The sequence below is a fragment of the Barbus barbus genome, assembly GCF_936440315.1.
Source record: "Barbus barbus genome assembly, chromosome: 25".
NCBI lineage: Eukaryota > Metazoa > Chordata > Actinopteri > Cypriniformes > Cyprinidae > Barbus > Barbus barbus.
In genome coordinates, this window is record NC_136753.1 from 9,013,516 (window position 1) to 9,039,021 (window position 25,506).

General features: G+C 41.1%; 1 protein-coding gene across 1 annotated transcript in view; it reads right to left on the minus strand.

Annotated features, from left to right (window-relative positions):
- Positions 1 to 855: 855 nt before the first annotated feature.
- The window catches only part of LOC306844621 (protein unc-80 homolog), a gene marked incomplete at both ends in the record, with an annotated part of 49,323 nt that continues 24,672 nt past the window's right edge, over positions 856 to 25,506 (minus strand). The window contains 34 exons of the mRNA XM_079376884.1: positions 856 to 1,200; positions 1,770 to 1,966; positions 3,446 to 3,563; positions 3,645 to 3,726; positions 4,445 to 4,501; positions 4,678 to 4,825; positions 5,411 to 5,587; positions 6,736 to 6,901; positions 7,402 to 7,586; positions 7,689 to 7,895; positions 7,980 to 8,103; positions 8,199 to 8,324; positions 8,402 to 8,525; positions 9,585 to 9,815; positions 9,906 to 10,124; positions 10,856 to 10,948; positions 11,062 to 11,232; positions 12,680 to 12,776; positions 12,882 to 13,020; positions 13,120 to 13,254; positions 13,367 to 13,632; positions 15,555 to 15,735; positions 15,943 to 16,044; positions 16,166 to 16,255; positions 16,341 to 16,435; positions 16,524 to 16,707; positions 22,900 to 22,986; positions 23,080 to 23,180; positions 23,268 to 23,411; positions 23,578 to 23,709; positions 24,354 to 24,540; positions 24,670 to 24,801; positions 24,914 to 25,095; positions 25,294 to 25,432. Coding sequence (XP_079233010.1) covers positions 856 to 1,200; positions 1,770 to 1,966; positions 3,446 to 3,563; positions 3,645 to 3,726; positions 4,445 to 4,501; positions 4,678 to 4,825; positions 5,411 to 5,587; positions 6,736 to 6,901; positions 7,402 to 7,586; positions 7,689 to 7,895; positions 7,980 to 8,103; positions 8,199 to 8,324; positions 8,402 to 8,525; positions 9,585 to 9,815; positions 9,906 to 10,124; positions 10,856 to 10,948; positions 11,062 to 11,232; positions 12,680 to 12,776; positions 12,882 to 13,020; positions 13,120 to 13,254; positions 13,367 to 13,632; positions 15,555 to 15,735; positions 15,943 to 16,044; positions 16,166 to 16,255; positions 16,341 to 16,435; positions 16,524 to 16,707; positions 22,900 to 22,986; positions 23,080 to 23,180; positions 23,268 to 23,411; positions 23,578 to 23,709; positions 24,354 to 24,540; positions 24,670 to 24,801; positions 24,914 to 25,095; positions 25,294 to 25,432 — 5,163 coding nt within the window. The remainder of the gene's footprint in view (positions 1,201 to 1,769; positions 1,967 to 3,445; positions 3,564 to 3,644; positions 3,727 to 4,444; positions 4,502 to 4,677; positions 4,826 to 5,410; positions 5,588 to 6,735; positions 6,902 to 7,401; positions 7,587 to 7,688; positions 7,896 to 7,979; positions 8,104 to 8,198; positions 8,325 to 8,401; positions 8,526 to 9,584; positions 9,816 to 9,905; positions 10,125 to 10,855; positions 10,949 to 11,061; positions 11,233 to 12,679; positions 12,777 to 12,881; positions 13,021 to 13,119; positions 13,255 to 13,366; positions 13,633 to 15,554; positions 15,736 to 15,942; positions 16,045 to 16,165; positions 16,256 to 16,340; positions 16,436 to 16,523; positions 16,708 to 22,899; positions 22,987 to 23,079; positions 23,181 to 23,267; positions 23,412 to 23,577; positions 23,710 to 24,353; positions 24,541 to 24,669; positions 24,802 to 24,913; positions 25,096 to 25,293; positions 25,433 to 25,506) is intronic.

A 25,506-nucleotide genomic window follows, 5' to 3' on the forward strand; every position in this document is an offset into this window, starting at 1 on the left:
ACAAAGCAGCACACACAGAAAAACATATAATACCTGCTGAGCGTTTACATTCTGAATACAAGGGTATGAGACATTCAGTTAATACTCTAGTGACTATTTTAACACCGAATGTTATGCAGAAGAATTTGTAAAGATTCTGAAAAAAAGGTTACAGTATCATGTATTTTAGAGTCAGTTTAAGCATTAGTTGAATTATGCTGAGGTTAACAGAAGAACAAACACCAACATAATCAGGACAACAGCTGGGAAGATACTTAGAATATTTCTATTTAAATATATATTTTTAAATATATGTTTTAAAATATTAATAATATTTAATTTAGTTTTCACTTTTTTTCTTATTTTGTTCCCGCTGAAATTTGGCCGGTGCTTTGAATTTGTCTTTGCAAACAAATATTTGGCAAAACAAATTGCCACCAATATTATACAAGCATCTTTATATTTCTGAAAATAAAGCATTTATAATATTTATTGTAAATATGTATTTTTATATAATCCTCTAATAGATGACAAATATTTAGAATACATCTATATAATTACATAGAGTAGTTATAATTTTCACAGAATCTTCTTATCTAATTTGATTTAAAATGACGTTATTTATCTCACTAAAGACTGAATGATACATTAACATGTTAATTAGCTTCTTTGGTGAGTAGAATTATGCACAGTGCTTCATAAATATGTCTATTAATTGCAAAGGATGTCCCATGATAGCTTAATATGCTTTAACTCCTTCGCTGTTAAGAGTTTATAAAAAAAAAAATTAAGTTAAAGTTATGCAAGAAATCTGATTACAGGATTTCTTTTTCCACTTCCTGTTAAACTAGCACAGTATCCAGAAGCTGGACATTCTCACACGTGAGACTCGTCCAGATCCAGGTCAACAGGGGACAAGGGGAGCGGAGAGAAAGCGTGGGGTGTAAGCAGCGAGGTCAGGAGTGGGTTCTCCGTGCCACGGTCCTCTCCTACACTAGGGGAGGTGTCCGTGTTTTGCAGAAGCTCAGTGGTCTCTTCGTCCTCTGGACTTTCTCTGATCTGGGTTGGGACCAGTCGGGATGGTGTACTCAGGATGGGGAGGGGAGGAGGAAGAGGGGAGCAGGCTCTAGAAGTGGAGCTTGAGGCAGCAGAGGGGGTTGGAGAAAGACTGCTTCTTACACTCCCCTGATCTTTCCTGTCTTTATTCTCATACTGAGAGGAGTAAATGAAGCAAGTGTTATACAAGCTGCCAAATTCAGAGGTATAAATGGCTACATTCAATTTTAAAGACATGATGTCTCCACTCAACACTCACACAACGCACCCAAACATACATTATAGAAATAGAAAGGGACATTCTCAGAACTTCCATAATGTTCTGGGAAAGTTCTCTCAAAGTTATAAACAAATGTTCTTCCAGTAACCTTAACAGAACATTTGCTCAAAGTTATTTGGTCTTAATAAAGTTCTTGAACTGATAGCACAAAAACATTAATGGAATATTTGTCATGTCAGTACTTCCCATATTGTTTGCAAAATTATAAAATTGAATGTTCCCTTAATGATTACATAGAAGAAAAAAAATTGTTGAAAAAATTGACATTTTGAATGTTCAGAGAACATTCAGAAATAACATTTCTGTTTCATTACTTAGTGGGAATGATATCAAAATGCTCTTACGACATATTTTCATTAGCTGCATATAAACTTAAGCATGTGTTTAAGCAACAACTCGGCAAGCTTTCATTCAAACAATGTGCTCTTAGGACTGACAGTGGGTAAAATCAGACCTGTGGCCATGCTGGTTTGTGCTGGGCAGTTTTGATGCTAGGTGATGAGGACTCTGATGCAGCGGAAGGAGCATGGCTCAGCCTCCTGACCTCTGTGACCTCTGGTAAGCCGGGGCTGGGAGTGGCAGTGGGAGATCTGCCAGTCGGTTCCTGCTGGGTTTCAGTGAAAGTGACAGACCTCTTTTGGTCACCATGAGCTGAGGAAAAGATGAGAGATTCATTAGACTCTAGAAATTCATTAGTATACACTATTGCTTCATGTTTCCTGGGAATCAAATTCATAACCTCTTTTTTGTTCGCACTATGCACTACAGTTTGAATTATAAGAACCTCTATCTGGTTGTCATAGTGGCCATCTGAGTGGATGTACTTAACCCTAAAAAGCCATATCAAACCGTTACAAATTCAGAACATGGCTTTCTATGGCCTCTACATTATTCATTTGATCAATGCTTCCCCCGCCCACCCCAAAAAAGGCCTACTCCTGGTGGCAGAAGGACCTTTAATATTATTTCCAAACTATCTGCCTTTTGCTGGAAAGACTTTGTTGGTTTTGATAAAATATTGCAAAGTATTGATGTCTCAAAATTACTATTCAGTGGATTTAAGCAATGTAAAAATATTTCATAGATTGCTTATAGAAAAGCCATGTTGAAAATGTATAAAAAATTATACGTTATTTATTTTAGGAATGACTTTGTATAAATTATTCCCTCCAAAATAGCATGAAATAATATAATGATTCAACTAATTCATTTTTATATATTTTTTTTTACTAAGATATGTATTATTTAGAGTGGATACTGATGTGTAATTTTATATGCAGTCTGCTGTATAATTATTAAAATCTCAGATTTTTGATATAACAATGGTTTTGCAATCATAAATATTTTTAAGTAATATTATTATTCATTATAATGTAATTTATGTGTATATTACATTAATATATTCATTATTTATTATACTTGGCATTAAAACTGTGGACATCCACAAAGCAAAACTAAAACGTTTATCAATAAACAAAAAGGAATTTATAGAAATGCTTTTAAGACTGCAATGAAAGTTTTTTTTTTTGTTTTTTTGTCATGATCAATAACTTACCTATAATGATACACACATGTTTATATTATATTATATGTGACCTTGGGCCACAAAACCAGTCATAAGTGTTTATACATAATCTGAAAGCTGAATAAATAGGCTTTCCATTGATGTATGGTTTGTTAGGATTGGATAGTATTTGGCTGAGATACTACTACTTGAAAATCTGGAATCTGAGGGTGCAAAAAAATCTAAATATTTAGAAAATCGCCTTGAAATCTGTCCAAATGAAGTCCTTAGCAATGCATATTACTAATCCAAAATTAAGTTTTAATATATTTACGGTAGGAAATTTACAAAATATCTTCATGGAACATGATCTTTACTTAATATCCTAATGATTTTTGGCATAAAAGAAAAATTTATCATTTTGAGCCATACAATGTATTTTTGGATATTGCTATAAATATACCTCAGTGACTTAAAACTGGTTTTGTGGTCCAGGGTCACATATTAGATTAGATTAAATTATCCATGCTATAAACATATACATATCTGATTCTGATTGTGGTATACACATAATTGGCACTCATATTCATTTTCTTTTTGAATGTAATTACACAAACAACACGCACCCCTGTCGAGTGGTTTACTCTTAGGCTGAATGCTCCTGCGGGTTGTTGAGAGTCTGGCTCCCTGCCGTCCACGAGACTCGTCCTGCACCCTCTGTATAGACAGCAGGGGTCGCCGCAGCTACAAGACACAGTGCCTCAATTTTATGCCTTGACATAATATACTGAATGCAAAAAATAAGACAGTGTTCTGAGCGCTCACCTGCCTAAGTCCTCTCTTACGACCGAGAGGTGGCTGGATAAGAAGATTCTGCTGTCCTGGTTCACTCTGCACGCTGGCAACCCTGCAGAATAAAACCAAAGTACAGACACACAAACAGAGCTGATGAGCTCGAACTGCCCAAAGAGCTGAACACAATCCCTGTTAAATCCTCCTGATTAATTGGAGAGTTAAAAGGAAATGTGTCCCATCCACAAATCCCTATCAGTCCATAGCCCTCCACCAATCAAACACAGGGACAGGGACGAATCAAGAAAGCATGAATCGCAGGACAGAACCTGCAATGTCATCCACAAAAAACAAAGGGGAATAGAGAAGCTGGTATAGCAGTATGAGCAAGAGGATGTGAACATCCAGTATAAACTAAGCCATTTTTGTACAAGAATTTGTCAGATTCATCTGATGTCAGATCAGAAAAAAGACATTTGTTCATGTCTAATTGTCTACTTAACACCTGCTAGACCATACTCCCCAGCCCCACAGATTGGCCCCCGAAAGAGGAACTCCAATTTGAACAGCAAAAAGCCTGAAACATGAGTGGACACCATGAGGCTCACTGAAGATGACATGAGTACTACAAAGTGATAAAACGTAGACGGGCATCATTGTCCCTAGCCAAGAGAGAAAGAAAGACAGAAAGAAATAGTGACTTGGAGTGGATGAGAAGAGAAAGAGAGAGATCCTAGTGAGGAATCGAGTTGGATGTGATGAACAGGGAAGGCAGGCCCAGCCCTGGCACACAGACGGTGAGACACTGCACACACAGGGCCATGACACTGTACCTAGACAGGTTACCCTCCTCCAGAAGCCCCTGGGATTCATCTAGCACATTGGGTTCACTGTAGAGATGGGCAGGAAACAAGATTAGGGGAATAATAAGAGAGACATGCAACCCCCCAGCTGTAGCTCAGCCCTCTCTTAAAGGGAAAGATATGGTAAGATTGGATAAATAAGGTTGTTATAGACAGTTTTCGGTCTGAATGAGCTTTAGTTGTGAAGAGGGGTGTCTGTTTACCTGTGACTGGGCAGCATGGTGCTCATGCCTGGTTCAGGCTGAGTGGCAGCCGACCCTGTGGCGTGACTGGAGAAACGCCGCTGGGAAATGAGCCTGGGGAGGAAAGCTTCGTGCTCACTTACCACACTGGGGATGCTGATGGAGTCATCTGAAAGCGACAGAGTAAGCATTAATATGGATCATTCAACAATAACATTAGCAGGTGCATCTATAAAATTCCTCAGCAATAAAACCCATCAATTTTATATTAAACTTACCATGCTGTTTGAAATCATTGTTAAAAATAATAATAAAACAATATTTCAGTCATGAACCTCTTGATAATGCAGGCTGATAGGTCCTTTACATGCACTCTTAGCAATAATATAATTTACTGCATGGCACAAGCTGATTCTGCGGCCAATAAGATTGCTTGTTTAACATTTAAATAGTCTGGTTTAGTATTCGCTGTAAGCTGGTCCGGCAGTGTACTCAGTTGCTCTGAAACCCTCCACCTTTTCCAGCTCCACCTGTCTAGATCTGCTACAAAATTTATGTATGTCCATTCATGTATTCACACAGTATAAGTCATGTATGTCACATATATATTTATAAACAGACTGTTCTTTTAAGTCAGAACATTAAATTAACAGGTTTATAAAGACAGTGATGTCATTTGAAATGACATGAGGGTGAGTAAATGATGACAGAATTGAAATGTTTTGAGAGAAACCAAAGAGGATGAATCACACACTTTCCTCCTCCTCCTCATCGACACTGAGTGTGTCCTGTGAGGGCTGGCGTGAGGGTTGACTCTCCTGCTCCCAGACAGTTCCTGTACCGGTGTTGGAGCGGGACATGGTGGCCAGACTCAACCTGTATGCAGAGGTGGATGTGCCAACAGTACTGATGGAAGTCTTTCCTTGATATGCTGAAAAACAGGGAGAAAAAAAGTCAAAGTCCCTTTCAATGAAGGTCTGTTCACTCGGCGGCCATATTTGCAATGCCTCCGAGCAGCTCATACGAGACCAAGTCCTATCTAAATGAATGGGGGAATCCTGAAATCTCAAAAACTGCTTGCTGAACTCACAATTTCAAATCAGCAACAAAATCTGAAATTAACTGCCCCATAAATGTTGTTTCTTTTGCTCAAATAGCATTAAAAAAAGCATATTTTTCAGGCTAGACCAGCCAATGTGCATGCATAGTTATAACAAACTTATGACTGCGCATGCGCATCGGCTGCTCTAGCCTCAGGTTTCTATGGGAACCGGAGCATCTAATGGCCGCTGCAGTGACGCCACTGATTTACCAATCAGCGACTGGCTCTTTCATTTAGATGGCGGGACTATTCCGCGATATTGTATGTTGAAGTTTCTCGCATTCATAAGTATAGGAGTGAACTGTCTTTGTATTTCTATAGTCTTTGATAAAGTACAGTTGTAACCTCAGGTTAAATCACAAAACCTGAATACCTGACACAGAATCATGTACATGTAGACTGCACATTTTGCATGTCTCCTTTGTCTGACACCCATTTCAGTTCTTGGAGTCTCTACTAATGAGCTGATGATCCGAATCAGGTGTGATTGGGGGAAGTCGTGGCCTAATGGTTAGAGAGTCGGACTCGTACTCCAAAGGTTTGCGGGTTCGAGTCTTGGGCCGGCAGGGATTGTAGGTGGGGGGAGTGAATGTCCAGCGCTCTCTCCACCCTCAATACCACGACTGAGGTGCCCTTGAGCAAGGCACCGAACCCCCAGCATAACTGGCTGCCCACTGCTCCGGGTGTGTGTTCACGGTGTGTGTGTGTTCGCTGCTGTGTGTGTGCACGTTGGATGGGTTAAATGCAGAGCACAAATTCCGAGTATGGGTCACCATACTTGGCAGTATGTCACTTCACTTCACTCATTAAGGAGACATGCAAAATGTGTCTTGTTGTGGGGCTTCAGGAAAGGTTAAGAACAACTGCATTAACCCATAGTTAGATGACTTTGGGCTAACAAAGTGTGACCAGTTTTACTGAGACAGTTTTACCAGTTTTTATTTTCTAGGTAATATACCAATTAAGCCAGTTCTCACCAGAGCCGCTGTGCACTGCCTCTTTCAGTATCTTGAGCTCGTTACTGAACTCAGCAAACAGAGAGCTCTTGCAGAGGGACCGCGGGATGAAACGACGCTCTAGTTGATCTGCAATATGGTGACGGGCTGTGATCTCCTCCTGAGACTCAGCTGGTTGGGTCAAAAGCTGAAAGTAAACACATGAAGACATTTTCATAAATATCAATCTTACAGAAGTATACAGAGCTGGCAGAAAAAGGACCATAGATGGAAACATATGAGCGACTGATATATTGCCAACGCTGATAAAGTGGACGATATTCTGAATTGTTTTAATTGTAAGCAACATTATGACAGTTCACGGTGTGAACTGATAGTGGTCAAGAGACTCACTTGATTGGATCATTGTTGTTTGCTAATTAATATTATACACTACAATATTCCATTGTGACAATTTTCCAGTTGTCAGATTCTATTTCATGGTGACTTTAAAATGATAAAATAAGTAGCAATTTTAGTGCAGCAGCAGTACATGTGTTATTTACTAACTTAAAATAAATGTGTGATATATTTCAGCTTTATATCAGCCACCATTCAAGATATCGACATTGGTTATTAAAAACCCATATCGGTCAACCACTAACAGAGAATTCAAAAAGGTAGTACATATCCTCAAAATCTACCCACCTTGCATTGTATGAAGGGGCGCAAAAGAATGAAGATTGGAATTCTTGTGCGCACTATGAAGTCAATAAAATCCCAGAAAGCCAGACCACCAACTTTACGCAGGGCCATTTCCTTGACCTGCAGACTCAGCTTGTACCATTGATTACCCAACTGTCGCTCAAAGCAGACTAAGACCACCTTCAGAGCTAGAAAGAGCAGATTAAAAGAAAAGAATTTATAAAAATGTACAGACATCTATAAAAAAAATCTCATGTCACACCATCCAACCGTCTCCAGGGCTCTAGTACCAAGATAAGCTGCTTGGCTGGTGGATTCAGCCAGTCCCTCTCTACGCAGGTCTTTCCCAGTGTCCCCTGGGGTGGAGCAGTGGGCAGGAGATGCGTCCAGAACAAAGTTCTTACTGCGGGAAGTGCTGATAATGCGTGGAGGTAACAGGATGTTAATGACTGTCTGTAGAAGTAGAAATACCTCTGGCTGCTCCAGATGAGGGCTGTCTGTAAAGGAAAAACATGAATAAACATTGTAAATTACACCCAGTTGCATTATGACTGAGGTTCTGTTTGTTCTCTAAGGCAGACCTTTACTCCCTGAGCCCACAGTCAATACAAATGGAATCAAGAGGTTCAGCAGCATCCCCTCTCGTCTCTCCTGATTGGTGAAGGGGGAGATCACATGACTGAGTGGGAAGTCATCTTTTAAAGCCTAGAATTAGAGGAAGACATTAAACATATGCCCAAAAATATATCAATGAACTGAAATGCCTATTAGAAATATCTATTGAAAGAAACATATTATACCTGAATCTGCATAGCAACCAAACGCACAACTGCTGTACTGAAGGGAAGAGGCGGAGACAGGTATGGACTCAGATGCAACAAGGGAAGTCCATCTGCCACACTAGATGGCCCCACAACCCCCATCACCTAAACACATACATCTTTATGTAAACAAATATACATCACACAAAGGATCTCATCGGCAACAGGTGTTTGGAACTCACCAGGTTGACACAAACGTTGATTAGAGATCGCAGGTGAGGGAGGAAGGAAATGATTGGCTGCCGATGAAGTGTCAAACAAATCCCTTCAATCAGACTGCTAGCTGCCTCCCACTCCACCTGCCGCCTGAAAAACAACACACAGAGATATTCATCTCACACACTTTTAAAAGTTGGATATCAACAAGGTATCATACAATATGTTTTCTGCCACTAGTCACTGAATTACAGAGCACCCAAAGTGGAATTTTCCAGAAAAAAATATCTGTTTGTGCATTAAAAAGTTAATGCATTACAGGTCAAAAGTTTTAAATGATTTAGACTGATGATTTTGAAAGAAGTCACTTATCAAGGCTGGATTTATTTGATCAAAAATACATTAAAAACAACATTATTAAGTAGTATTACAACTTAAAGAAATAGTAGTGTATATGCTCATGAAAAATTTATACACAAACAAAAACATTTTGTTGTTTGTTGGAAAATATTTGTGCTCACACATTACAGTTATTGGCTTGTGTACATAAATCTGCACACAAAAAATTGTGAATGCACGAGAAAACCTTTATGCTAAAAACACAAAAAACATTTTTTCCTATGCACACATAAAAGTTTTACTGTGCACATATAGGTTTTTCAGAAACAAATTGCAATTGCATGCACAATAAGAATTTAATTCACGTACAAAAATAGTTTTCCACATGCAGAAGAAACTTTGATATGTCCACAAAACCACATTTGAGCACAAAGTTTTTTCTGGAAATGTCACTTTATGGATTTTGTAATGAATCCCTTCTGCCACACGAAAAAAATTTTTTGCACTGATCCTCACAAAAATAATGCCTACATAAAATAGTGCTTTAGGCAGAATACTTTATGTTGTACGTTTTTGATAAATGACATTGCTGTCTAATTAATTTAAAAGTATATTGTAAAAGTGTATTGTAGACAATACTTCACAAACGTAAGCAAGCTTATAATATGTACACATAAGCAAGATATAATATTCTTAGGCATACTTGCTGCTTTACACCATTTAGTCTACCATTTACTCAACTTTATTTTGAAATCATAACGAGACAATGGAAAACAAAGCACAAAAACAGCAGCTGGCCAGCAGCAGAGCTCCACCAGTGCAGACAGAAACACAGATGGTGGATGACTAGAGATCAGCGTGAGGACATACCTGGTGCACAGAGCCTGAGGGTGAACGCACCTGAGTGTTGGCATCTTGTGAATCTTGTTAAACATGCGGTCCAGCCTCTTCAGAATGAGGATGAGGGCGGGACGAATGGCCTCTGCTGACCAATCGGTTATGGGTAACATTTCTGTGATGTATCGGCGCAGTCCTCGGCTTTCCATGGTAAGCGTGTCATACGGGGCCAATTTGAGAAGGGAGTGTGCGATTTCTGCCAACCTGTAAAACATGTTAGAAATGTATGCTATGACTTAGTTGCTCCATCATGCTACTGGATGTTCAAACTACTTTAGGTAGCTTTTGTTTTACCTCATATGGGATTTGATATCCAGCAGCTCTAGAGCAGTGACTCTGGGTTCTCCTGCCACGTTCTGCAGGATTTTGAGGCGTGGACCACAGTGCTTGTAGAACTCTGTGCAGATGTTAAGCAGAGACTCACGGGGGCGACGGAACTCTTCACGGGTGATACGCTCGTCCAGTTCCTCCCTCAGCATACCCTGACCCTCCTCCAACAGGTGCAGGTTATCCCTGCGGAGAGTCAAACCAGAGCACTTTCAAACAACTACTGCTTGTTTTGTTGTTATTGTACTATTATTTTCAAATCATTTCAACATGCAAACCATATGTGTTCAGGCAGTGCAGACATTTTCTGTTATACTACTTTGCTATAACAATATACAGTAGGTGTCAGCATAGTGCCAAGTGACCTTCTTATATGGCAGCTGGGAGAAGGAGGAAGCTGGGATGAGGAGTATGTTGGGTTAAATGAACGAGACATACAATACTGAGTTAAAATGACCATATAATATTGATAACCATATAAATGCAGATATGACTAGCCATGTAAAGATCAAATATCTGAAAAACATAATCTGAACAAGAAAGTACCATATGCTGCTATAGTAATTGATTCTTCTTTTATTTTCTCTGAAATTTCCTACCACAAAGAAACAGACAACTCTGAATGTGAGTCATATTGTGGGTTTTAAAACCTTTAAAAAAGGTGGGCCAGTTGGGAAGGGAAAGGAACAGTTTCTGTATGTCAACTGTATTATTTTGTTATGATGCCCCAATAAAAAATGAAGAAACTGCAACAAGTCACAGAAATAGAAACTGATTCAATACAGTATCAGCTATTTCAGCTGTAAACAGCGTCTTTAAACACTTATCTAGACTGTAAACACTGTACTGTACTCTTTATACAAACGTTTCCTTGTGTACAGACACAATAGAAATGAACACATTATATCTGCCCTGACCTGGTGTTTGGTCCTCCAGACATGGCGTGGTTGGCTGTAGTTGCTCCCTTGTGGCCTTGATCACATCGACTCATCTGAGGTGCAGTCATGGGTCTATGAATTAAAAATCAAATGATAACACAATAATAAATTATACATGACACAGGGAATATCTAGGACTCTAGGACAGTATGTAATTACAGTAAAGGCTGTGTTCTGGGACTGACCGTGTCAATGCCTCCACGCTGTAGAGCAGAGCCTGCAGAGAAGTGGCCAGAGCAGCTATGGCAGCGATCTCATCCCTCGCTGCAGAGGCCGACTCCAGAGTCTGTGTGTTACCCTTCATCTTCTGCAGGTAACACGGAACCAAAGCCTCAAGAACCATGAGCATTTGCAAACTGACAAGAGAAACAGAGATTTTCTACCTTGGTAATAGAATTTTATCTTTTCAAAAAGAAAGAGTCCATTGTACTCTAAAATACACTTTACAGCTTTTCAGATATGAACAGTCACTTGCCGATTTTGTAAATGTTTATAGAAAAAAACTGGTCATCATGCACTAAATGACTGAGGACCACACTACCAGACTTTAAAAGTGCCCCAACAAACTCACAGGAACTCAAAGTGTCAAACATGTTTGATATCCTTTAACTGGATTGAATTAGATTAGATTAGAAATCTTCATTAATCCCTGTAAAGGGAAACTCATTTGCCACCATTACACAGTACAAACAACATACAAGATTTACACAACTTCATTAAAAAACCTAACAGCAGCAGGAATAAAGGCCTTCTAAATCGCTCTATAGAGGACTGAGGCATCACTAAATCATTAGCTAAAAACTAAAACCAGTCATTTGAATTTTTAGATATGCTAAAAATTGCATTTAACAGTGTTTTAAAAATTATTATGATATATATTAGTGTTTTTAAAGGGGTCATTGGATGCCCATTTTCCACAAGTTGTGGAAAGTTAATGAAAAGTCTATAACATACTTTGGTTAAAATTTCTCAATGGTAGTGTAAAGCACCACCCTTTTTATCCTGTCAAAATCAGCTCTGTTTTCAGCAAGCTGTTTTAGGGCGTTTTCCTTTAAATGGTAATTAGCCCTGCTGACCCCGCCCCTCTCTTCTGTGGGATGACGAGCCGTTCCCATGATACGGTTTACTTTAGCTGCGGAACTTGCTAACTAGCACGTTATTAGGAAAGGCGATTTGCAAAGATTCATAAAAGAACCTCACGAATAATTCGCGCGAACATAAATGCATTTAGGTAGATCGGAGGATGCATTCCCTTCAAAAACAAAGGTAACCCACTGCGTCTTCAGTGGATCAGATGTCAGGAGTAATTGACGAATGCTATGTTCATTATTACATCCAACAACAAAACATCTCAATCGCTTAGGAGACATTCTTGTCTACCCCCCCCTGCTCCGGTGTCGAAACAATGGCGGACTGATGACAGCTCACTCAGGTCTAATGTAAAACACCAGTGTCAATCAACAATCGTGGGAGGGCCTGGGTCTGTGTGACGTCACACAGACAGGCGACTGAGAATGGCTTGATATGAGAAAGGGGAAATTATTTAACGAGATTAAAAAAAAAACACTGGGTGGATCTTTATCATTATAGGGTGGTTGTGTACACACACCGCCAACACACATTTCAGTTCAAACAACTTGTAAAAGTGCATCTGATGACCCCTTTAAAGATTAAAGCATGCACACATATCTAATATTGGACAACACATATCCAGTATTAATAGGCATCTGCTTATAACTGATATGTTACCAATACATATTGTGAATTCCTAAAGAATTTGATTGAAATCTGCAAGGTCCAAACCTGCGGTAGGATTCTGGGGCATAAGCAACCACTGTGACACTGAGCTTTATGGCTTCACTGATTGAAAATGCCAGGTCCTCATTACCATAGCAAAAATCTGAAAAAGAAACCCAAAACAATAGCAAAAGTCTATTCACGTGACATGGAGCATGAGGGTCAGTCTAAGCTATGTATCCTCCAGGAGCTCTGTGAGCCATTTTACCCAGAGACCGGAGAGGTTTCTCAGCCTTCACCAGCTCCAGAGCATCCAGGGAATCTGCAGTCTCTCCCTCCAAAGATACCAGCAGGTCAAAAAGACACTGTGAAGACACTCCTTTTGATAAACCAGTACTAGTGCGAGTCTGTAAGAAAAAAAATGCAATGTTTAATAATGCTGTAATAACACTGTAATAACACCATCTATGAATGAAGTGTTGATCATTAAAGCTCAGTGTTCTTACAGTGAACTCCAGCAGTGGGGCCACACTAGCGAAGAGCTGCAATATGAAAGGTTTGCGGTGGAGAATATAGAACTGCCTGCAGCAGAATTCAATCCCTCGACGTAACAGTGGGTTACTCTCATAATCTGCGTATGTCTTCAGCAAAGAACAGCAGCAACACAAAACAGAGTAAGCATAATAAAAACAGGAAAAAAAAAACATTGCTAAGTGATACTGAATAAAAATATCTTATATGTTTGCGGATAACCTGGAGCATAGTAGGAAGGATCCACTGATAGCCACTGAGGGAGAAGAGGTGGTTGAAGTGTACAGCTGTGTTGATGGCAGTGGCACTGTATTGCCTGAGGAGGGCGCTGTCCTCGGGGTGTAGGAGCAGGGCACCATTAAACACATTCAGAAATAGCATAATCTCATCACCCCAAGGGTATTCACTGGGCATGCCCAGAAACATCTCCTCCAGCAGTTTGATCCATAGGACCTTATGTAAAGTGTCCAAACCAAAGAGCTCTTTTCCTGGGAAGGGGGGGAAATATATATTAATTTACCTATTGATTATATAATATAGGGCCAAGGGATCCTGTATTTTTGTAACTGGCTGTGTAAAATTAAGCTAAAGCAGTTTGTTTGAATGCTAGTTGTTTCAATCGTAACAGCTAGTTTAAATGTAATGATATTTCAAAATTATATATAAGTAAATAACTAAATTATAGTCCCATTCTTCTGTTACTGAATCAAGCAGAAAAATGTGTAGCAATAAATTAATTCAAAACAGCTAAAATACTTTGTTTGCTAGCAATTGTAGTTTATGGCAGTATTTTACAGGGGCATTTGTTTATTTTATGGTTTGAATCAACTGCTTATGGGTTAACACATTAAATAATTATATTGTTTAAAATGGACTTCACTAATTTAAGTGACTGCTGTTTCACTTTAATAGAGTAAATACTCTCTTTAGTTTAGTTAATAAGCCATTTAATTTGAATAGAAGAAAAGTTGGTCACAGTTTTCAGTTCATGCTTACTTTTTGTTAAGATTAAAATTGCGTGATTGTGTGTGGTTTTTCTGTGTGCATGAATATTTTTTTGTCTTTTTTTGTCATGCTACAATTCAACTCAGCATCAGATTTAATGTTATCGTTTTATGTTATACCTGATTATTAGCTTCTAGAACAGGCCTATTTATATTGTTAGAAAGGATTACAATAAGCAAAACTTGAACTGATATCTTAGTGTAATAGTCATGAATCTGGTTCGTGGCCTTCCATCCGACTGCCACAAGAAGTCGCCTTTCCATCATACTGACTCTCACACCACACATCACATTGGACTGCATTTCCCATCATCCACTGCACTGATGACACACAGCTGATTACACTGATTGCACATACACAGCTGAATGCACTAATCACACAACTGTCACCAATCACACGCTCACCCGGAACACACCAAGCCGACGGTCAGCCGTCGGGCAGTTTTTGTTCGTCGGCCGACTAAGTTTTCTCAGTGTGTTCCGTGGCGTCGGCTGAAGTTGGTCCTTGTTGGCTTTTTTTCGGCCGATTCGACATATTGAATCGTCGGTCAGTAGGGCCATCTGATCATTCTGATTGGCTGTTCAGCTGGTGAACCAGTGCACGAGAAAAGCTCAGAATGGAGGCGCTACTTGGCCGTCGTGTGTCGAGCGTCGGCTTGGTGTGTCAGGGCAACTTTGGACCCAGACGCTACCGACGTGCGCCGACCCCGCAGTCTGCTTTCGTCGCCACTAGTTCGTCGGCGTCGGCTTGGTGTGTACCGGGCTTAAGAGCTAGTACACACACTACATGAAAAACACTCAGATCCTGATCTAGTTGCCGAGTATTGTCTAGTGTTTAGCACTCTCCTAGTGTTAGCTACTTACCAAGCCTTTCCGTGTTTGTTTTTTTGTTCAGTCTCCTGTATTGTTCTGCGTTTATCACTCTCCGAGTGTTAGCTGCTTTACGGAGCCATTCCTAGTTTCCATTTCTTATTTTAGTTTAAGTCTAGTCTTTTTGTGTTGCCTTGTTGTCTGATTCCTGATCTTCTGCCTTTTATCTTGGATTAACCCTTTGCCTTCCATTCGGACTCTGTTTGCCCCTGCCTGGACCATTGCTCGTGTACGTGGATTACCCCTCTTGTCAAGCCCTCTGGATATTGTTCGCCGATTGAAGACCACGCCCGTTTACTTGAGTACTCATCTGTCTTGCCCTCAATATACCTGTTTGCCATTTGTTCGACCCTGCCTGTGTTTTTGACCATGTCTATCAATAAAAGCTTGCACATGGATCCGTACGCCTCGCCCTGTTACAGTAATATTGTAAGATGTAATATTTTGGTGAACTGACACCACTTGCTAAATAGCTAGACAGTTAGTCAAGATTATTAGCTATTTAAAAAAAATACCAAATTGTTTTTCTCACTCACCTAGAGGCTCATTGAAGAGTGTGAACTCAGCATCAATGGCAGAGCGAGGAAATGACGGCAGTCGCAGAAGGTCTTCCTGAAGCATGGAGACGTGGGATTGTTTGTGCATGGCAGGCATACGCTGGGTAAGCGAGATGATGAACAGAACTCGACCAATCTCTTCTAACTTTCTAGAAAACACCTGCAAAAAAGAAGTATGGTTATATGTGCTATATCTTCTTAACTGAACTACAAAATGTGCTCTAATTAAAAAGTTACGTACAGTATATGAATTTAACAATGCATCATAATTTCACCTTCATATTACAAAAACCTCCATAATGTGAGCTGAACCTAAATTGTTCAGTGAAACACTTTCTCCCTTAATGCTAAAATTCACAAAACTCACCTGTTTCTGAATGAGCTCCTGGCCCTTCTCTGGAAGCATATGAACTAGGTTAAGTTGAGGAGACACTGATCTTCTGAAAGGGTAGATGTCTCGCACATAGGTCTGATGTAGAGAGCATACCAATTTTCAGTCAACATACAAACATTCTAGTGTTTGCTATCAAGAATAAACAGTATCTATCCTTTGAAATTTGTAGCTCTGTTCAGAAACAACCATAACCCACCTTAGCATAGTGTATAAGGTTCCAACGCTTATCCATCAAAAAATAGTTAGCAGATCGAGCCTCTGGAATATTGAAGAATTCTAAACACTCCTGGTGTGAAAACATATAAGTAATAAGAAAAAAGGATGTTATATTATCAAAATAATGATAACAAATTTACAGCTATAACAATGACCTTCAAAAGGGCTTCAAACTGGGTGTCTTCATGCACGGGTAACTGGGTGGGAATGTCACACTCATTCTGTCCATGAACCACCAGGGTTTTGGTTCCTAGGCACACAATTACAGTCACAGTTATAAACATAAAAAGACACTAGCTAAATTATTGTCTGTATGGAGTAATGCTGAAATGTGCAACCTGGCATGGAGGCAGTAACCAGAAGCTTGACCTCACACTGTTCTTTCTTCATAGTCTGTTTAAGGTCTTTGAAAAAGAGCCCCTCCACATAACCCACAATCTCCCACAGAAAGGTCAAAGTGGCTGATATGGCATCCATGCCCCACTCACAGGGAGTCCTTACAAAGTACATGATCAAGCCCACCTTGCAAAAAATGAGAAAAATAAGAGATTGCACATGTCAAGTTTGATATCTGCAGTATGAGATCCCTGTATCTCCATCCTTTACTTTTAAAATAAAAATTCTTGATGAACGTGTGCATAGAAAAATGAAAATTCTGTTGTTATATGCACACCCTGTCCAGACTTTGGTTAATCTCAAAACACAAATTAGGATATTTTAATGAAACCTGAGAGAATATTGTCTCTCCATTGAGTGTCCAGGTATCAAAAATGTACAAGATACAAAAAGGTCATAAAGGCATTGTAAACTGAATCAATATGAACTGAGTGGTTTAAATCTTGTGAAGAGACATGATCACTTGTTATGATGAACCGATTTATTTTTGCTTTTATTTACATTTAAACAAGGACATACACATACAGTATCTCACAGAAGTGAGTACACCCCTCACATTTTTGTAAATATTTTATTATATCTTTTCATGTGACAACACTGAAGAAATTACACTTTGCTACAATGTAAAGTAGTAAGTGTACAGCTTGTATAACAGTGTAAATTTGCTGTCCCCTCAAAATAACTCAACACACAGACATTAAGGTCTAAACCACTGGCCACGAAAGTGAGTACACCCCTAATTGAAAATGTCCAAATTGTCAAAGTGTCAATATTTTGTGTGGCCAACATTATTTTCCAGCACTACCTTAACCCTCTTGGGCATGGAGTTCACCAGAGCTTCACAGGTTGCCGCTAGAGACCTCTTCCAATCCTCCATAACAACATAATGGAGCTGGTGGATGCTAGAGACCTTACGCTCCTCCACCTTCCGTTTGAGGATGCCCCACAGATGCTCTATAGGGTTTAGGTCGGGAGACATGCTTGGCCAGTCCATCACCTTTACCCTCAGCTTCTTTAGCAAGGCAGTGGTCAACTTGGAGGTGTGTTTGGGGTCGTTATCATGTTGGAATATTGCCCTGCGGCCCAGTCTCTGCTTCAGTATGTCTCAGTACATGTTGGCATTCATGGTTCCCTCAATTAACTGTAGCTCCCCAGTGCCGGCAGCACTCATGCAGCCCCAGACCATGACACTCCCACTACCATGCTTGATTGTAGGCAAGACACACTTGTCTTTGTACTCCTCACCTGGTTGCCGCCACACATGCTTGACACCATCTGAACCAAATAAGTTTATTTTGGTCTCATCAGACCACAGGACATGGTTCCAGTAATCCATTTCCTTAGTCTGCTTGTCTTCAGCAAACTGTTTGCGGGCTTTCTTGTGCATCATCTTTAGAAGAGGCTTCCTTCTGGGACGAAAGCCATGCAGACCAATTTGATGCAGTGTGCGGCGTATGGTCTGAGCACTGACAGGCTGAACACCCCCCCCCCCCCACCCCTTCAACCTCTGCAGCAATGCTGGCAGCACTCATACGTCTATTTCCCAAACACAACCTCTGGATATGATGCTGAGCACGTGCACTCAACTTCTTTGGTCGACCATGGCGAAGCCTGTTCTAAGTGGAACCTGTCCTGTTTTTCAGTGTTGTCGCATGTGAGGGGTGTACTCACTTCTATGAGATACTGTATACAGAGAAAACATCACATATGATAAACCACTCGACTCATTTAGATTAATTTTTATGAGTTTTTGTATCAGTTTCATTCAATGGAGGGACAGATAACCCTCAGGTTTCACAAATTTCTTAATTTTGTTTTGAAGACTAACCTAAGCCTTATGGGTTTGGAATGACATGAGAGTGAGTAAATGACGACACAATTAAAAATTTTTGGACAATTTTGGATATTTTAAAACAAAGATTCTTAAATGAAACGACGAAACCTTGCAAAAAAAATGGTGCTTTAGAAAAAAGCTCTTCACACTCAAATAATCTCATAGAAATTCTATATGGCACAAAGAAAAACTGTTCCTGGAATCCAAAATATTTGTTCTATGGAATTTCTGAAAACCCCCTTTTTGGTTCTTTTTGGCAGCTTTATTATTTTGTGCTGACTAAGTGTCATGAATTCTGTCCATAGACTTCCATCCGCTAGCCACCAGAGATCGCTCTTCCATTACATTGACTTTCACGCCACACAGACTGTTACACATGAGTACACACAGCTGTAACCAATCACACGCTCACCTGAAAGCTATTACACACACACTATATTACACCCACTCTGATTGTTCTCAAACTGGCGAGTATTGTTCTGCGTATATCACTCACCTAGTGATAGCTGCTTTATGAAGCCTAGTTTCTTGTTCTAGTGAAGTCTAGACATTTTGTGTTTCCTTGTAAAGCTTTGCGTATGGATCTGCACGTCTCACGTCTCATTCGCCCTGTTACAGAATACTCAACCACACATAAGGATCCAGCAGCTTTTTTGAGGAACATTGGCCAGGTATGGACACGGCAAGAATTTTGTTAGCCCTTAAACAAGGCCTGCGATCGCTGGAGAACTATATCCGCAAATTTTTAGCTATCGCAAACTATTCTGATCTACCAGACTGTTTGTGGATAGAGTTTTTCTGTGATGGCATTAATCAACCCCTACGATCTCACCTTAGACGCAAGGGTGACATGTTCATCACTCTCTCAGTTTATGGCTTATGCTTTGACTATTGGCTCTTTGTTTACTGTGGGTGTTGCGGAGGAAGAACGTGACACCGCGTCCGTGAATGAAATGGCAGCCACACCGGAGCACATTCGCAAAATGGCGACAACAAAATGACCACAACAACACCCATTCAAGTCACAGTTGATCTTCCTGAGTCAAGTCCAGTCACGGTTGATCTTCCTGAGTCAAGTCCAGTCACAGTTGATTGTCATGAGTCTTGTCACGTCTCAGCTGACTTCCCAGAGTCTCGTCATGTCTCAGCTGACTTCCCAGAGTCTCGTCATGTCCCAGCTGATCTCCCAGGGCCTCATCACGTCTCAGCTGTTCTGCCAGAGTCTCGTCATGTCCCAGCTGATCTTCCAGAGTCTCGTCATGTCCCAGTTGACCGTCCTAAGTCTTGCCTCGTTGCTGTTGATCGTCCAGAGTCTAGTTACTTCCTGTCTGCTGCACCCAGATCTTCAAGGTCAGTCTTTCGGTATCCCAGTCTGGTATCTAGATGCTCTGCTGGTGTCTGCACGCACAGCGGGTATCCCCAAATCAACTCACTGTAACCCTCCTGTTCCTGAACTAATTCTCTTGTCTGAAGTGATTCCCATGATTGGGATCGTTTTATGTTGCATTTGGGCGGCGTACACCACCACAGAACTGCCTGAGGTGGCGGTGTCCACTGTGTATCCAGAGGTGGTAGCGCCCAGCAAGGAACTTTCTCTGTTTCCCTATGAGACTGCTGTAGAACCTCCAGAGGTGGCGGCATCTGCTGCAGAACCTCCAGTGGTGTCGGGAAGTTGGGGGGGAAGTCGTGGCCTAATGGTTAGCGAGTCGGACTCATAATCCAAAGATTGCAGGTTCTGTTCAATTCTGTTCACATAAAGATGGCGTAGGCTGTAAGAAGATTGCCAAGACCCTGAAACTGAGCTGCAGCACGCCGGCCAAGACCATACAGCGGTTTGACAGGATCCACTCACCATGGGAAGTCGTGGCCTAATGGTTAGAGAGTCGGACTCGTAATCCAACTTTTGGATTACGGGCCGGCAGGGATTGTAGGTGGGGGGAGTGAATGTCCAGCGCTCTCTCCACCCTCAATACCATGACTGAGGTGCCCTTGAGCAAGGCACCGAACCCCCAACTGCTCCCTGGGCACCACAGCATAAATGACTGCCCACTGCTCCAGGTGTGTGTTCACGGTGTGTGTGTTCACTGCTGTGTGTGTGCACTTTGGATGGGTTAAATTCAGAGCACGAATTCCGAGTATGGGTCACCATACTTGGCACTATGTCACTTCACTTCACTACTCAATTATGAGCTCCCAGTTTGCCCTGTCACAGTCAAGGAGACTGTCGCCTGTCCTGCCACAGCCAGAAGGGCTGTCCCTGAACTCTCGTCCAGTCCTGAACCGGCCATGGAGTCCGATTGTGAACTATTGTCCTGTCCTGATCTAGCCGAAGAGGCAGTCTTTGAATTATCAGCCTTGTCTGTCATTGCCAAAGAGGCCACTAATGAACTGTCTGTTTGTATAGTCACAACCAATCTGAATGAAAATGAACAGTCTGCCAACCCAGTTTCAGCCAAGGAGTTTCCCTTTGAACTGTCTGTCTGTCTTGTTCCCACTGAGTCCGACTGTGAATTATCTGCCTGTGTAATGTCACTTACTGAAATGTCTACCAGTCCAGTTTCAGTCAGTGCATCTGGTTTTGATCTGTCAGCCCGTCCCCTGCTCCCAAGTGTGTCTAATTGTGAGCCATTTGTCTTATCAGTCTCAGTCCATGAACCTAATCCTGAATTATCTGCATGTCCTGTTCCAGTCCATGAGTCTAATATTGTACTGTCTGTTTGTGCAGCCACTCTCAAGGAAACCAATACTGAGTTTGCAGTCCTGCATGTCACAGTCCAAAAACCTGCCTGTCTTGAGCTCAAAAACTATAAATGCATCCCATGTCTGTCCCGTTAACCCTGTCACTGCCATAGAGACCATTTATGAAATGTCTACCTATCTGGTTTCTGTTAACAAACATGATTTTGAGCCTTGTGTCAGTCCTGTTTCAGTCAGTAGGTCTGATGTTAAACCATCTGTCTGTCCAGTTTCTGTTAATGGGTCTGAGTATGAATCATCTGTCTACCTAGCTTCAATCACTGAACTGTCTGCCAATCCAGTTTCAGTCTATGCATTAAATTGTGAACTGTCTGTTGGTTTAAACTCTGCAGTTAAATCTGATTCAGAATTGTCTGTCTGTCCAGTCTCAACTAATGAACCTGTGGGTGAATTGTCGGCCTATCCAGTTTCAGTCAATGAGTCAGATTTTGAACTGCCTGTCAGTCCAGTTTCAGTCAAGGAGCCTTATTATGAATTGTCTGCCCACTCCGTTGTCACCATGGAGACTGCTGATGAACTTCTTGTATTCCATGCCTCGGTCCTTGAGACCGTAAATGCCATGTCTGTCTTTTGTGTCTCAGTTTTTCCTAGGCTCCAATCTCTGCTGTGGGTTTCTGATCAGTCTGTTCTGTCGGGGTGCTCTCCTGATTTGTCGTGGTGCTGTCCTGATCTGCCGTGGTGCTCTCCTGATCCGTCTGCTCTGCCCTGGTGGGCTCCTGCTCCATCTGCTCTGCCGTAGAGGTCTTCTGCCCTGTCTGTTCCGCCCTAGTGGGCTCCTGCTCCGTCTGCTTCGCCCTGGTGGGCTCCCGCTATGCCCTGTTGGGCTTCTGCTCCGCCATAGGGATCTTCGGACCTGTCTGCTCTGCCGGCTTCACCCTGGCTCTCTGCTCTGCCTGGGCATCCTGCTCTGCTGGTTTTGCCTCAGTCCCCTGTCCCTCCACTTCCACATGGACCTGGCCCTCCGTCCCTCCCCCTGTTCTGCCTCTGCTCCACCACCCTCCTGGATTGTTCTGTTTCGGGAGCATCTGGAAGCTGCTCCTTGAGGGGGGGACTCTGCCATGAATTCTGTCCATAGACTTAGAATTCTGTCCATCTGCTAGCCACTAGAGATCGCTCTTCCATTACATTGACTTTTCTTGCCACACAGACTGTTACACATCATCCTGGACTGCATTTCCCATCATCCATTGCACTGAGTACACACAACTGTAACCAATCACACGCTCACCTGATAGATATCACACACACACACACACACACACACACTATATTACACCCACTCTGATCATTCTCAAACTGCCGAGTATTGTTCTGCGTATTTCACTCACCTAGTGATAGCTGCTTTACGGAGCCTAGTTTCTTGTTCTAGTTAAATCTAGTCATTTCGTATTTCCTTGTTTCCTGATTCCTGCCTGTGTGGATTTAGCCGTGTCTCGGCGCTCGGACTCTGTTTGTACCTCATCTGGACTATTGCTGTTTTATTTACCCCTGTTGTCAAGCCCTCTGGATTTTGTACGCCGATCGATGATGTACGCCAGCCTTAGGCATACTCTTTGTCTTGCCTTATACATATGTTTGCTGATGCTCGACCCTGCCTGTGTATGACCATATCTGTGAATAAAGCTTTGTGTATGGATCTGCATGTCTCACATCTTGTTCGCCCTGTTACATTAAGAGTGCAGTCATTACATTAAAAAAGCAGTTGAAAAAGCATGCTAAGGTCTCACCAGATAGTTGAAAAGAATGTGCGAGGTCTGTGCAGGCAGATCCCCAATGTTAAGAAGCAGTTTCCTCAGCATGTACATCAGCTCATCCTGAGAACAATAACCATAACATATGTTTCATCATATAACAGCACATGTTCATCTTTTCTTCTCTACAAATAATGACTTATTTAGTGACCTTACCTGTCTATTACTGACTGTGAGTTTCTCCAGGAAATGTCTAAGAACCAAAGCTGGATCTTCAATCAAGCAGTTCCACAAAACCTGCTGAGCAACAGCACATACTGTGGGAGCACAAAACAAAGAAATAAATTAGTGTGAGGGTCTAAAAGAGCAGTGGGTACATTTTTTTTTTCTTCGTTCCCACTCACCTGCAACTCCATCTTCCCGAACTTCTCCATCTTCCATCAGGTGCACAATGGGCAGCACAGCAGCACAGATGCATGGTGGGAAAACAGACTGGGGTGGCTGCAGCATGTGATGTGTTGGTGTGAGTTCTGTTGTGTTCTCATCATCTTATAAGGTAAACAAACCACATTTGTAAAACAATAAATTCAATGACGGTCAATGAATATAAGAATTTATGATTCCTTACTGTACCTAAACGTGTTCATGGTGAAAAGAGATCATTTTGATTGTTAATATTCAGTTTAATTTCCCATAATTTTGACTGTTTCTTACCTTCAGCACTGACCACTGACCGCACTGACCACACAGAGCCCCTGCGGAAGGAGTAGTTTCTGTGGGAGTTACTGGAGGTACAAGAGGGGCTGACGGACAGACGACGTGATGTCAAGTTCATCACATCTTCTACTGACAGAGAAGAGGACACCAGAAATTATATTTGTACATAAATAGCTCATCTATGAACATGTTGTGAAAACCCATGAGGTATAAAATTGTTTCAGGATTGATCATTGGGCTTAAAGCGAAATCAATGTTTCAGAAGCAAACCCTGACAACCTTCACTTAAAGAGGTCACGTCATTCTGAAATCCAATATATATGTGTGTGTGTGCATATTTTTTTTTATTAATGACCACTTTCTTTCTGAAACTGTAAATCTTACAGAGAAGTGTCAAACACCAAAAAATACAAAACAAAAAAAACACCCACATATTATTAATATCACTGAATCTACCTAAATACATTCATTTATACCAAGTCTTTTGATAATAATAGTACTTAATAGTAAATGTGAGTTGTTATATGTATATATATATATATATATATATATATATATATGTGTGTATAATTGTTCAGAATTTCCTGACTTTAGCAAGTTAAGTAGGTAACAAGATTTCTTGCCAGCTTAGTTACAATCAATACTCTTTTTGGACCATGTTTTGAGTTACGGGACGTTACGTATGTAACTGTTTTCATAGTAAAATGAATCTGAAAAGATCAAGGAAATGATTATGGTATAACCCTAACTAGTACAGCACATAAAAGACACACCTTCCTCTTCCTGCTCAGGTGGTGGACTACATGTGGGCTCATAGCAGGCCTCCTGAGCGATAGGGATGGCCGTGATGATACTGGCCTCACGACCGAGCCTCCTCTTCTCTTCCTCCTGCTGCATGTTCTTCAGGATGTGTTCTGCCCGTTGGTGAGAGCGAGATACTGCTCGTGCAGAGAATGATTTCTGAAACGTACAGGGAGCAGAGAAAGAAATTAATGGTGGAAAACGGGAAAATATCTTATGTAAAATTTGTGCATGACCATTTTGTCTTATGGCAGCAAAGTTTTGATGCAGTAGGCCACAAAAACCTACAGACTGATCTTCACTGATTGCATCCGGAACAGTGCCTGCATTAACAGGAACCCACGGAGGGTCAAATATAGGCACACAGGGCATTCCCAGGATAGGAGAGGGCAGTGTGAAGTTAATGCTGGGTGGAGGAATCTATGAAACATCATCAGTATTGATATTATTTTGTTATAATGTTTGAAAACAAAGTAATATCAGAGTAGAATATGCACACTGCAGGTAAATTGTAAAAATCAAATTGACCTACCTTAAATATCTGCTGAGCCCCCTCTTCCATCCGAGGCCACACTTGGTACCGGAATCTCCAGACAGTGTAGAATTTCAAAATGGAGTTAATTCTCTGACATGCTTCCTGGTGATGAAACTCAGCCATCATCATCTCGGTCACTCCATCCGGCACCTTCACCGCACACAGCAGGAACAGGGCAGCTATGTGTTTGCAAGATTATGGACATAGAGAATCATTTTAAGAAATGGATGGATGAATATAGCCTGCTCAAGTTTTGCATTATGTTAAATGTGTAAAAAATCCAAGTGTTTTAAAATGTAACACAGTTGACAAAAACTGCATTAACTAGCTAATGACTAGATTCCTCAGCAAAGGAGGAATATATTAGCTAGACAGACCTGCAGCTGCAGCCATATGTTCATCCACACTCAGCAGGAGCTCCCATGCTGCAGGCAAAATGTCTCCATACATGTCCTCAGTCAGGATAGGGGCTGCTTTTATAAGCAAGGACAAAGGGGCTGGAGACAGACTCATTACCTAAAGGAATAGAACATAGAACACCTATTACAACTAACACACAGTCTTTATGGATCTGTAACAACAGCAATAGC